This window comes from Chamaea fasciata, unplaced genomic scaffold (assembly GCF_029207755.1).
Source record: "Chamaea fasciata isolate MVZ Bird 193981 ecotype frontalis unplaced genomic scaffold, bChaFas1.0.hap1 SCAF_4, whole genome shotgun sequence".
NCBI lineage: Eukaryota > Metazoa > Chordata > Aves > Passeriformes > Sylviidae > Chamaea > Chamaea fasciata.
The window spans coordinates 2,165,623-2,178,485 of NW_027094089.1; the positions used below are offsets into that span (position 1 = coordinate 2,165,623).

At 42.2% G+C, this 12,863-nt stretch overlaps 1 protein-coding gene across 4 annotated transcripts in view; it reads right to left on the reverse strand.

Moving 5' to 3' along the window:
• The window catches only part of KANK1 (KN motif and ankyrin repeat domains 1), a 130,219-nt gene that overhangs the window by 50,848 nt on the left and 66,508 nt on the right, over positions 1-12,863 (reverse strand). For 3 of the 4 annotated variants that reach the window (XM_066180709.1, XM_066180710.1, XM_066180708.1), the window contains one exon: positions 753-869. In XM_066180709.1, coding sequence (XP_066036806.1) covers positions 753-789 — 37 coding nt within the window. In that variant the 5' untranslated portion in view covers positions 790-869. Of the gene's footprint in view, positions 1-752; positions 870-2,282; positions 2,305-12,863 lie in introns of those variants that run through there. The other variant, XM_066180713.1, reaches the window with a different exon arrangement.

Genomic DNA, 12,863 nt, shown 5'->3' on the forward strand with positions numbered 1-12,863 from the left:
CTCCTGCCGTGCACTTGAAATTTTCCATGTAATCCTACTCCAGCAGCCTCAGCTTTATTGAGCTAAAACTATGTTTGTGCAGTGATCAGAAGAGAAAAATATTGACATAACCGCAGGAGGAACACTGCTGCTGTGCTGTTATCAGTTCTGCAATTTCTGCCCCTTCCTGACCTGCCAGCCCTCCTCAGCAACCTTTTAATATGCCAAGCAATCCATTTCACAGAGTATCACACAACCAAAACAGACAATTTATGAACTTCTTAAATATAAACAAACAAATAATAAACAAAAAAAGTGAACACCTCTTCAGGATATTGCTTGAGAAATATTTTTATGCTTTGTGAAGAAGCAAGCAACAAAAATTAGACTGACCAGTAAGGGTGATCAGGAAGGGCTGGGCATTTGATGCATTAAGAGCTGGTTAATCTCAGAAATCATTACAGACTCAGTAAAACAGCCACATGATCCTGCACCACAGCAGGATCATGTGTCTAGAGTAAGCCCCTTGAGAGCAGAGCATGCTGAATCTCTGAGTGTCAGCCCTTAAGTCTTCCCAAACTACTTTGCACACTATAAATATTTAAAAGATTATTGGGGTGGGCAATGGGGGGAGGGGCTCTGATCTACCAGGAAACTGTTTTTCAATATTTAAACTGCCACTGCTTCCTTTTTCCTGCTTGCACAATGTAAGAATGTTGTTTTTTTTTTTTTAATTAATAATCCAAAGGGGGAAAGCATTCCCGTTTAGTTACCTGCAGCACTGCCGTTAGTATTTGCTGGGTAGGCCATGTTTGCTCAGCAACACATCCACAGCTAGGCTGCTTGGTGTCATGCAAATGCCATGCATCAAGTCCAACCAGACATGCAACCTGGAACAAACAAGTTAAAAAAAAAAAAGCAGTTAAACACACGTAGTTTTGAGAAGTTAGGTATGTTAAGCAGTAGGCATTTCTGAGTGTCTGAAGTCTCATCTTCAACGCGAACTTCAGCACAGCAGTAGCATGTTCCTCTTAAATCAGCATCCTAGCATGATGAGCATCCATCGTGCTCATCTTAAATCTGGCACCCCAAAGGTGCCCAGGTGACTGAGGCTGAACTGTGGTTCTCTGACAGCCTCAGGATCTGTCGTCAATGAGGATGTAAGTAGCTGAATCTGTAGCTGGCCTTGGTTTTTCTGGCCTGCCCTCAACTTTTTTGCAGCTGGTCTCTAAACTCCCCTGTACCACCACAGATTCCTCACACTTGCTGGCATGTGTATGAAGTTTTAGATCACCCAACATCTTACGAAGCCAGGGTTAGAGGATTTTTTTTTTTTTTTAAACCTACAGAAGCACTGTACCAGCGAGTGGGGGACTAATGGCAATTTCTGAGCTCAGGTGTCCCCCTGGGGAGGTGAGGGCAGAACTCTGGGATGCAGCCAGAGCAGGCATCTCTGCCTGACAATTCTGGACACCAACAGCTGCTGTGTGGAAGCCAGCAGGGTGGGGGGACCAGAGGTGGCACGGACGCTGCCAGGAATGCTGCTCATCTGACTACAAGGCCTCTCCACTGTAAGTTCCAGCATCAGTGGTCTCTCTCTCTGAGCATTATTTTTTCTTCCAACCCACACATGGCAGACTGAACCAATAAGCAGTGCTCTCCTGAAGCTCAGGCTGCAGGGACATGAAAAAGGGCACTGTCCCCCTGAGTGGGTGGCTGCTGAGATGAAGCCAAGTGAGAGGCAGAGGCCAAACCAGCAGCAGTTCTGTGGCCAGCTGGCTGGCTCTGCAAAGCCAGAATTGTTGGCTCTGCAGTAGGGCTCCTGCTCCTCCTTCCCTGCCCACCTTCAGTGCAGGGGTCAGCCTGATCACAACTCTCATCCTCAGTGCAGAAGATCTGACTCATCTGGGGCTGCAGAGATGCCTCTTCCTTAGCCTGCTTTGAGATTTCTACAGTCCAAACAGCATTTCATTTTGTTGACTCAGATAGGTGGAGCTTAGGTGTATGAAGAACACCCTGCATTGCTGACCCCCATGTGACTTGGACTGACAACTCCTCAACAAACTAGTCACATTTTTCCAATTATACTTGATTTAGTTCTGACAGTATGTGCAGGGAAGTATTTAAAAGCTAAGCAGATTAGCAAAGTAAAAGAAAATCAAGAAATTAATGAGTGCAGGCACCACGTGAATTTGAGTCAGAGATACGCTGACTGATAGAGAAACTGGCTGTCTTAAAAAGCTGACAGGGCTCCATCACACAAGCTAATACAGCTCTGCTTTCTCCTTCAAGAACACAAATACCTTCATTTTTTAGTACAATCCTGATATCAACTTTCCAAGAATGCAGAAAGAGCTTGTTTGCAGTTTCTCCTCCCCTAGCTCTGCCATATACATTGATGTTTACCATCTCTTCTTCAGTGGAAGGCAGAGCATAAAGCTGCTGTAAAGATTGTATAAGTGAAAGGTTACAAACAGCAATATAAGGCAGAAATCCAACACAGGCCATGATGCATAGAGGCCCATCACAAGCTTCCAGGCCTAATGATAATTATCAAATTTCTGAAACAATGAAGCATGGCCAAAAAAAAAACCAACCAACCAACAAAACTCAAAAAACAAACAAACAAAACCCCCCCAAAAAACCCCAAAAAACAAAACAAAACAAAAGAAAACAAAAAAAAAAAAAAACACAAAAAAACACAAAAAAAACCCCCACACAAACCAAAAAAAAACCAACAAAAAAAACCAAAAGAGAAAAACATGTTGCTGGCAGAGTTTGCAGCTGGGACAGAAGTTTTAAATCTGTGAGCTTTTAGGAAAATAGTAACTACTTCCTTTCAAACAGAAAGATTTTAAAGCACCACTGCCACCTCTGCTTGCTGTAAGGATATAAAGTTATGCTTTAAGGTGAAGACAGGCAACTTTTACTGAATGACAGTGAATGCTTACTGAAAAATTATCATTAGCCTCCATGTGAAGCTCAGGACATGTCCTGAAGCTCAGGGCAGCCACTGTCTCAGGGCAGGCTACACTTAGCAGGGCATCAATCTCTACCAGTGTTTAACCGAGGGTAAATTTACCCACTGAATTTCTTTACTCACTTCCAATTTGTACAGCATAGCTCTGTGCTTTCTCAGTAGCACTGTAAAAACAGGTATGCTTCCCTGCTTTCATTATATACACTGTACAAGGGGAGACCTGAGAGCATGCCCAGGGATGGGTATGGACAGGTGGGTGGAAGGGAATCCTGAGGGACGACACATCTCTTTTAGGTTCACTGCAGTCCCAAATATGAGTGGGTCAACCACAAAACAGAGGACTGTGGCATGCCTCATTATGGATTTAAAAGTAAAATCTGTTAAAAACACTAGTCACCATTCACAGGCACAAACAAGGAGAGCTTCTCAAACGCAAGAAACAAATGTAATTGAGGTCAAAGTTAATAAAAACAGTGCTGAAAATCTAAACAAGGCCCAAGATCTACATTTTGTTGTGGCTTGAAGAGATGCAATTGACCTGGTACAAACTGCCTTGTGGATATGCTTCTATCAGTTTCAAAGCTATGCAGGCTCAAGTACCTCAAGCTAACTCACTTGCTGCTTCTGAGCTTAAGTGAGGGTCAATAAAAGAATTCAGGAAGCAAATTCAGTCCAACAGATAGAAGGAAAGGGAAAAAAAACCCATAGGATCTAATAATTTGTTAGCCAAGTGAAGGAATTGATTTCTATATTGGTTTTGTTTTTCTGTTTGTTTTAGGGTAAATGTCGCACGAATTGAAAATCTGCCTATTAAACAGCTCTTCAAGTACGGAAAAAATCTGATCTAGTTTAGCAAACTCATGGAAGAACGGAATTTCGTTAAAATGCCCTTTGAGCCATACATTGGGAACAGAATTGCTGAAATTGCACCAGCACATACATGGATCATTTTTAGAACAGTGCATAATTGATTCTCCAGCTGCACACACCCCAGAAGCTGCATTTGGACACAAGTCTCTCATGTGGGTGAGGCACAGCAAAATATGAGAGACCAGCTAGGATACAGAGAGGAGGAAAAACTTAGCCTCCTCCACAGCAAAGCATATTCTCCAGTAGAGACATCTTACACGAGAAAATTAGTAGAGGAGCTTGTATATTCCATTCCTAACTCTTCAACTCTTTGCCTATGTGTTTTTACATGCTCAACCCATGCTTGCCTGTGAATACTGTGATTTACAGATCCTAGGGCAAATGCAAAACAAGCAGAGACTAGCTATATGAAGTTATTGCTCAATGAAGCAGTTGTTTAAAGTGTTTTGCATTAGATATTCAAAGTCTCTTCTGCCCTGAGGTTCAATAGCAGAAACCTTAAACACACATGATCCTCAGTTTCTACAGACGTTCATGACACCCCAGCTTTTACAGGTTTTTCCAGAATGGTGATTATTTTTAGGCAGAATACAAAACCCTAATCCTATCCTAGTCACAAAGGGAAAGGAACCTCACTCCCCTTTTGTGCAGCATCTTGCTGGGTCACTGTCACCTATTCTGGTGTTTCAGCACCAGAAGTATCTGAGTATGCCTAGATCAGTTCTGGCATCCACACAGCAGAACTACAGAAATGCAGAAGCCTCAAAAGGCATACAGACCTTGCAGAAAATCCAGACTAGCACTTCAGTCTGATGTTTGCAGGAGATACCTAAGATAGAAAACAATTGAGGTTTGGTCTAAGCACAGTTGTAGAACAGCACGTTGGCAACACGGTAATTAAAAGAGAAATATAACTCAGCTCTTAAACCAAGAAAAGCAATCCTGAATGTCATTCTGTCCAGGGCTGAGGTCACATGTGGAAATGGTGATGGGCACACACTGGTTTGTGGGATTCAAAAAAACAGATTTTGGCTTCCCATGCAAGGAGACTTTAGGCTAAATAGATGAGTATGTAACTTCTTTTTTCTCATGGCACATACAGACTCTTAAGAGCAAACAGTCACAATAATCACTCCAAACAAGCTCCAGATCAGCACCATATTTTGAACCTCTCATAGGGTGAATGTGGCGCAGATGATACAATTCTGTTGTTCAAGATCTGGACTAAAGATCTCACTGTAGGTGAGAACTGTGAAGGATTCAAAGGTACTGGCTCCCAATTGTTCAGCTGGATGTAGTCAGGGAATGATTCCAGGAGAAAAACCAGCTCTGCAATCCTATCCAGCAAGTGCAGAGTGGTGATTAAATAGGTTTAGGGTAGAAGGGTTTGACAGAGCAAGTCGACCCACGAGATGCAATACTCAAGAAGAACTGGTACTGCTCCATTCCTGCTATACATCAGTGCAACAAGACTTCTGCCTGACACTTGTGGGTCGTCCTGGCAGCAGAACTTGCCCAGTTTCATTCTGCAAGACACTGATAACATTTGCAAACTAGAGACAAGATAGATGCAAAACCCATCTAAAAACATAGATGGTAATTCCTCTAGCTGCAACAAGAAAATAACACTGGGAATCCCTCCTGCTCAGCTAGAGTGGCAAGCACTTTTCAGACTTGTGCTTCCCTACAGGAAACAGGAATGTCTGCAGCCTATATGTACCAAGTATGCCAGGTGCAATTTAAATGAAGCAAGGTCTGAAGCCAACAACAGCAAAAGAGAAAGTATGTGGGGAGTTGCTCTGTGGTTGGTATCTGTCCTGGGATAGTGACTGTATCTCACTGATACTTTCTTTTCAATCGTAACCCCTGCTTTGGTTGTGTTCTTCTTATCTTTAGGTTTATCAAAATGAGTGGCCAAAACTGAAAGGCAACATTTGTAAGGGAGAAATACCTTTTTTATATAAATGCTATTTTAGAATTAAAGGCAAAAACCAAGTAAGGATGCAGGCATATAAGGATTTTTTTCAAGTCAGACAGGGTGTAATCAACTTTGAGATAAGTGTAAACTGTGAGTGATTTTAAATTTCACTTAATTATTTAATCATGTAACAATTCACCTATTCATATACTTTCTAGAGCAAATGTCTTTCTAATGTTGCATCCAAATCACAAGCAAATTTATGCAAGTTGCTGTTCAAGTCTCACTAACTGAACGAAATAAACCAGTAGCTCGGCCACCCTAAAATGCAGAACTAAAAATCCCTGGGACAGTGGTTCCTGCAGCATCTCTCAGGCAACAGTCACTGTGGTTCCGTCTCTCCATCACAAGACAGAGACTATATTCTTACTATAATGCAGGATGACAGGTAATTTATTTTGGACACTTTTTAAGCAGCCAATCAAAAGAAGCCACCTCTCACTATGGTTTGTGTTTTTTTCTGCAGAATCTGCAGTATGATGAGAGCAAAAGAAGCCTCGTAAATCCTTTCAACAAGCAAGTTAATTAACAAGATATGGCTACGGTCAGCATGAATTTACCTGCCTGCCTTCCTCACTCCCTCCACTTATGGCACTGGTCTGTAAAAAGGTCTTTCTTTACAGCAGAGCTCCAGGCAAAAGCTGAGCTAAGCTCTGTTAAGAAGAGAGTGATGGCTCAGAAACTCTGGGACCTGAGTCAGCAAGCTGAAGAAAAGAACAGTCAGAGTGCTCCTTACCCAGGGCAAATGCTTCCCTTCTGACAAAAACAAACAAACAAACAAAAAAAAAAAAACCAACAAAAAACCCAACAACAACAAAAAATCAGACCCAACTCTAAGCTCTGTTGCTTTTGAACCCCAAAGTCTGAGCTAATGCAATGCCAGGCTCCAAGTCTCAAGCTGTGTTGGAAATAAACATTAGTCAGTTTCATGGGGATTCCCTCAATTGTCTTTTCCCCCAGCCCCTCTCTTAAGCAGACATGCATTAAGCTTTTCTGCCCACCTTGTTATTGCTGCAAGCAGAGAATAAATGTACAGCCTTGAGTAATGGGGTCTGGGGGTGTTTTCTTCTACATACTTGAAAATGGTCTTCTCATCTCCTGAGCTGAGCTTCTACAAAGCTTCTGCTTCCCTCTCCCAAGCCACCTACCTACTGCACATGAGCAGGGCTTTACTGGGCAGCTTTCAGTACTGAAAAGGCTTCAGAAAATTGATATATGTGAAAACATTTCAAAGGTACTGGGTCCTTCTGGCTATTCGAAATATCCCACAGATTTTCTGATTTTCTGCAAGTCTTGCTTTGTCACATTTGCTAGCAACAGCAGAAATGCTCTACCATCAGCTGCTGAGTTTTAGTTTCCCTTCCACAAGGAGTTGTGTCTGGAGGATTCAGAAGGGAAATCAGCTGTTCCGCACAAGCCACTCATTGACTTGCTGGGAAAGGAAAAAGAAAAGAGCAAAAGGATTTCAAAATAGTACCCAGCAGAAACAAACTTAACAAGCATTCTGTAAGGCAGACAAATGATCCATCCAGACTATCTTGTTTTCAATACTAGCAACAGCAGACATTATTTAAGGAGAGTACAAGTGCCTTATGATGAGCCCATGCTTCTGTGTTCTCCCAGCATCAACTTTTATTGGGTTGGGAATATTTAAAGGTATGTCCTTGCTATGTAATTTTAATATTCACATAAATTGCCTGTGAATTTGAGTAGCCTCGTTCTGACCTTGCTGATGCCACCTGCTCCTGCTGTCTTGTGGGGCAGGAAGTCCCAGCCTGTCAATACCCACCACATATTTTTTTCTTATTTTGAAATAATGTTTCACAAATTTCACTGCCACCAAATTCTTGCATTGCAGGACTTGGTCAAAATCAGAGCAGATTCAGCTTTTTCAGATTCAGATTCAAACTACACCCTTTGTGGTTTTTATCTTCTCTCCCAGCTCATAGGCAACACAATCCCCAGCTCATTTTACTTTGCCCTTTTTGTACCCTTTCATGTATAGTTACCATGTGGAAGATCCTGGTCATGAACAGCATCTTACTAAAAAGTTGTTTGCAAGAACAATCTTACAAAACGGGGTAAGGCACATTCAACTTTTTTTAGTGTGACCAAGCTTGGCTCGAAAAACTAAGTAATCTGTGGGAAGGTAAACCTCAGTTCTAGTAATTCTTGTCAAGCAGTTAGGAGAAAACAGAATTTGCCTGCAAGCATAAGCCACTTTCTCTGGCACAGGCCAGAGGTTGGACACAGCCCTCCAAAGTATCCCAAAGTCAGCCTAGTGGACTTTTGGTAACCATACCTGTTCTCAAGAGATCCAGCAGACTCACTGCTGGCCAGAAGTCACAGGCCTTGCTATGTTCTTACTATCAGGAATATTCATTAGTAAAAGGAAATCTTTGTATGGGTTCTGTAAATCATAGCTGGCATGCTTTTGTCACTTGTAATAAGGAGGAGAATCCATCCATAGAGAACTGGGCTACAGTGTGGTGACTTGGTGGCCCTTGTTAAATGTGCAACAGCATGATCTTTGCTCATGTGATGTGAGCCTAAGCACAGTCAGGTATGTTTGGATGACAATCACCACACAGTGCTGCAAGGCCCCCCCCACCCTGCAAGCATTCTCAGACCACCCATCTCTTAGGGAAATCATGCCTGACAACATCACTGTCATCATGTTACATTACAGAAGGGGAAAAAAAAACCACAACACCTTCAGAAGACTGCATGGTACTGCAGCTCAGAAACATATTTCTGTTTATGTTAGAGAAAAAAAAAAAACCAACTAGAAAAAGAAAGGCAAACCACGGTAGAAAAAAACCAACTTTTTTTGTACCTGAAATTCCTAATGGGTGATGTAGAAGACACTCCCTTTTATTTATGCCAGTGAATAATGAGTCACATAAAAATACATGAATTCAAGCCAGTATGATATTGCTATGGGTTGTTATGCTTGCTGTGACAGGGAGCCCAAAGGATGCAACTGGGCTATCCACATTTTTCTTGTGGAGAAGCAGGAGGGATGAGACTTCCATGGCTTGAAATTGTTCAGTCTCCAGGAGGGAAATGAAATGTGTGCTAAGCAGCATTTTCATCTGCTCTGACAAAGACTGATATCCAGCAGGAATAACAAATGAAAAGTCTTCCAAAAAGTTGGGAGAGGAATGAATGCATGTTGGGGATGGCTCATGCATCCCAGCTGCAGTATGCCTGTGGCCTCCCAGAGCTGATAAGCTTGGACCTGCTCTGCCTGGGATGAGAAGCAGTTCTGCCTTCCCCTCCACAGCATGTGTGTGAACTGCCCATCATATCTGTTCACTCAATGGGTAAGGACAAAACACAGCATCCTGTCCACTCTATCTTTAAATGTTAAAAGTTGAACAACAGTTGGAAAAAGACATATGTAGATTCAAATAATTTAAAATGAATTCACTTACTCAAAGAAAATTTACAGGTAGATAAACTTGAAGGCTGAGATGAACAAACCAATCAAGGATATTTACAAACAATTTATGAAATGGACTGTGATCTTGTTTAGGCTTTGCATCTAAGACAAACTGCAAAGATTTTAAGGCACAAACGCTGATAGACAAGTCTAACTCTTCTATAAATACCCAAGTATTAAGTCTTCAGTGGCATTGCATATATAATGGCACAAGCATGAAACATATTTAGAGGCAGACAGTCAAATCTCGGTCTGTCTCTTGCTCTGATTTTAGGTCTGAGATGCTATACATAACCAGACCAACAATAATCTGATATGACAAAAGGGCAATGATATGGGACAGTTGGCAAGTTCAAAAACAAATACTTCTGTCCAGCAGCATTTGCTCATGTAACTGTGACCTCAGCTGAAAGTGTATCTTTACCTGAGAAAGCTCTAGCAGATCCACCTTGTCCCCATCTAGCCCTAAATGCTGCTTCCCTCCCTGCAATAATGCCCAAATCCTGGTAACTCTTTGTCTTTTTTTCTACTACTTATATGGGGACTGTGGTTATTAACCTTATATGAACAGAGAAATTACAGGCTTTTTCCACCATGAAAGTGGAAAATTGTAGGGGAAAGGAGAAAATATTGCAAGGGCCAGACTCTGGCTTTTCATGTACCACAGTTTACAAGGGAGGACCTAAAGTCTTACACTCCATTAGACTGCGTTTATAGCCCACACTGTCAGCATCTATCCATAAGTGCCAGACTATATCTACAGCCCCAATACTAACATTTTCTCTTCAAGTTGCTTGAAGTAGCCCTTCAGCAATATGAGGGGACCCTACTTACCACAGATTTTCCATTGAGACCACAACCCCACAGCTTCAGCATGGCCAGGGAACACACTCCAGACAACCTCCAGGCTGCTGTCCCTTCCCACTCCATCACACAGCCTCCCTCAGAAACAGCCAGCATGTGTACACAATTATTTTTACCTCCTCCCTAAGCCACAAACCACCTTTTTGTGAGGCTTTCAACACTTATTCCAGGGGTGAGGAGTTTTCTCTGGTCCAGCCTCCAAAGCCACCATATGTCCACACCACAGCCTATGGCCTGCAAGCCTGCACAGTCTGGCAGGAGGGGGGCAGGATACCATAGCAGCAAAAACCTGCCAGTCCCCCCACCACACGCCATATGGCCTCTTGTTGGTGTGCACACAGAATCACTCAGCCATGCTAACACTTTGATTTGGAGCTGGCATGAACCAGCTGGAGACCATCTGGCAGCAGCTGGAGCACAGCGTGATGGAGCCAGTCTAGCTGGGTATCTCCATACTCTTCCTGCTCGACAGCTCATAGACAAAGAGTTGTCAGCTTGTCAGGCAAGTGTCACTCAGCCTCTGCATTGCATGCAGCCGAAAATAGTCTGCTACGTGTGGACACCTGCAGGGAACTTACCCACCCAAAGGAGGGGCCACAAGTTGGGGCAATACACTTGTCCCTCACAGGGGATGCTTCTCTCTGCAGTCTAGTCAAACCAACATTAAAATAACTTGTTCCTAATGCTCTGGGACTTTGAAATTTAATCCGAGTAATTGAAATCAGTACAGAGTTCATATAACCTGTCTTCCTCCTTCTCAGTGAGAGAGTGAACTAACACTTGCATTAATTATTCACAGCATCTTCTCATGCTCACACTCCCCACCTTTTTCAAACAGATGTACAGTGACAAGAGAGTCCAGTGCAGACAAAAGCATGGTGATCAACTTACTGCACAAGAACTTTTCATCTTAGGAAGCTGGGACTCACTGAATTACATCTCTCCTCTGAAAATTCTAATCTAAAGCCCAGCATCTGGCATGAGGCACAGCACTGCTGTACCACAGGGTGCCAGGAAGCAGAGGTGCTGACAAGCTGCTGGGACGTGTGTGGTGTGACTGCCATGTGCCATCGAGGCTGGCAGTGCTGATTCTCATTTCTGCCAGTCACATCCAAATAAACTCAGCCTTCATTCACACTGTCTGTCAGCCAAAACTGTGTCTCAGCACTGACATGAGCTGAGACAGTAACAAACAAGGGGCCATCTATATCTTACAACACGTGTCAAGTTAGAATCAAATCTGTAATTCCCCAAATGGTGTATGCATCTGAAACATGCACCCTGTTATAACCCCGAGACAGTGGACTGAGTTCACCATAATCTGCAAAAACTATACCTTTCCATGGAGATCCGTAAGTATGTTACCTTTTTAGTTGATCTCTTATTAGAGAGCAGAATGTTAGTAAAGAAATAGCAAAATAAGGTATGCTTTTATCAGTCACATACGAGCGAACAGACAAATAGATGGCAGTGCATCTTGCACAACAAACCAAATTCTGGTAGAAAAACCAACTCAAGAACTTAAGCTCATGAAGAGCAACACAGCAGGACCGTCACTGAAACAATTCATCTTCTGTGTGATTCATGTGTTTCTTCACAGAAAGCAAGCTCCTAAGCAGGAAACTATGTGGTGTAAATAAAACTAAAACTAATTCAGATGTTCTTAGTAACAAAAGAATGACTTTCATATTCACTTGTATTATTATCTCGAGAGCAGAATAAGCAGCTGCACAATTATCAATGCCTTCCTGAAACCATACCATAAAAGTCCTAGCAGAGGGGTACTTTTGTTTGGCTCTTCCTCAGAAAGCTAAGCCATACTTTGAGCTCTCCCCAGCCCCAGTACCCACAGATTTCTGATAAAACACACAGCCACAGCAAGCACATCAATACAGAGCTTAAAAGGACATCCATCTACCTTCCTGCAAGAACTGCAAAACAGAAAATACACCATTTATTTATACCTGTCTCCCCTTTCCCTCATTCCATGCATAATCCAGAAGACAGCAGCTGAATCTGAACAAGGGCTGTCCCAGTCAGATAAAAAGAAAGGGTTTTTTTAAGATTTAGGTTCTGTTTTTTTTCAGTCTGAGCAGAACTTAAGGGTCTCTTCTGCAGCCACTGTAATTTTCTTACAAAGTCTAAAAAGAACCCTTTTTAGCAATACAGCTAATCTTTTATTGATTTACAATCTTGAGAAACGTTTTCATAGGAGAGGACTCTTAAAACAGATTTTTCTAGCTTTTTTCTTAAGATATGCTAAATTTCCTTTTTCCCACCTTACTTATTTGGAGGAGCTGCTCATTTTTACTGTTCAGTCACCAAGGTTCTATGTACCTCATTTGGGGCTAATCAGCCCTAATTTTATCTGCTCCCGTTCCTTGGAGCAACAGGTCCACTGCCTAAAAGCAAGCAATGGGAATTGTTACACTTCTTTATATTTTTACTGCAACGGAAGGCAACAGACAAATAGAACCATTACAAGGCAGCACCACATGACTGGATCAAAGACCTATGCAAGTTCTCTTCCTACTTTTAATTTCTTAAGTTTCTAAAGCTGTTTAATCACCATATGAGGAAATACTAGTGTTTACTTTTTGCTCTTCTCTGCTGTACTGAATGACCCTTTCTTTCTCCCTCTCCTCAATATAATAGCAAAAGCAAGCACAGAGATTACAACTAAATGACTGTGGACATACATATTGCTAATTATTATACCCATGTTTTGCCCTTTGTTTCTGATAATG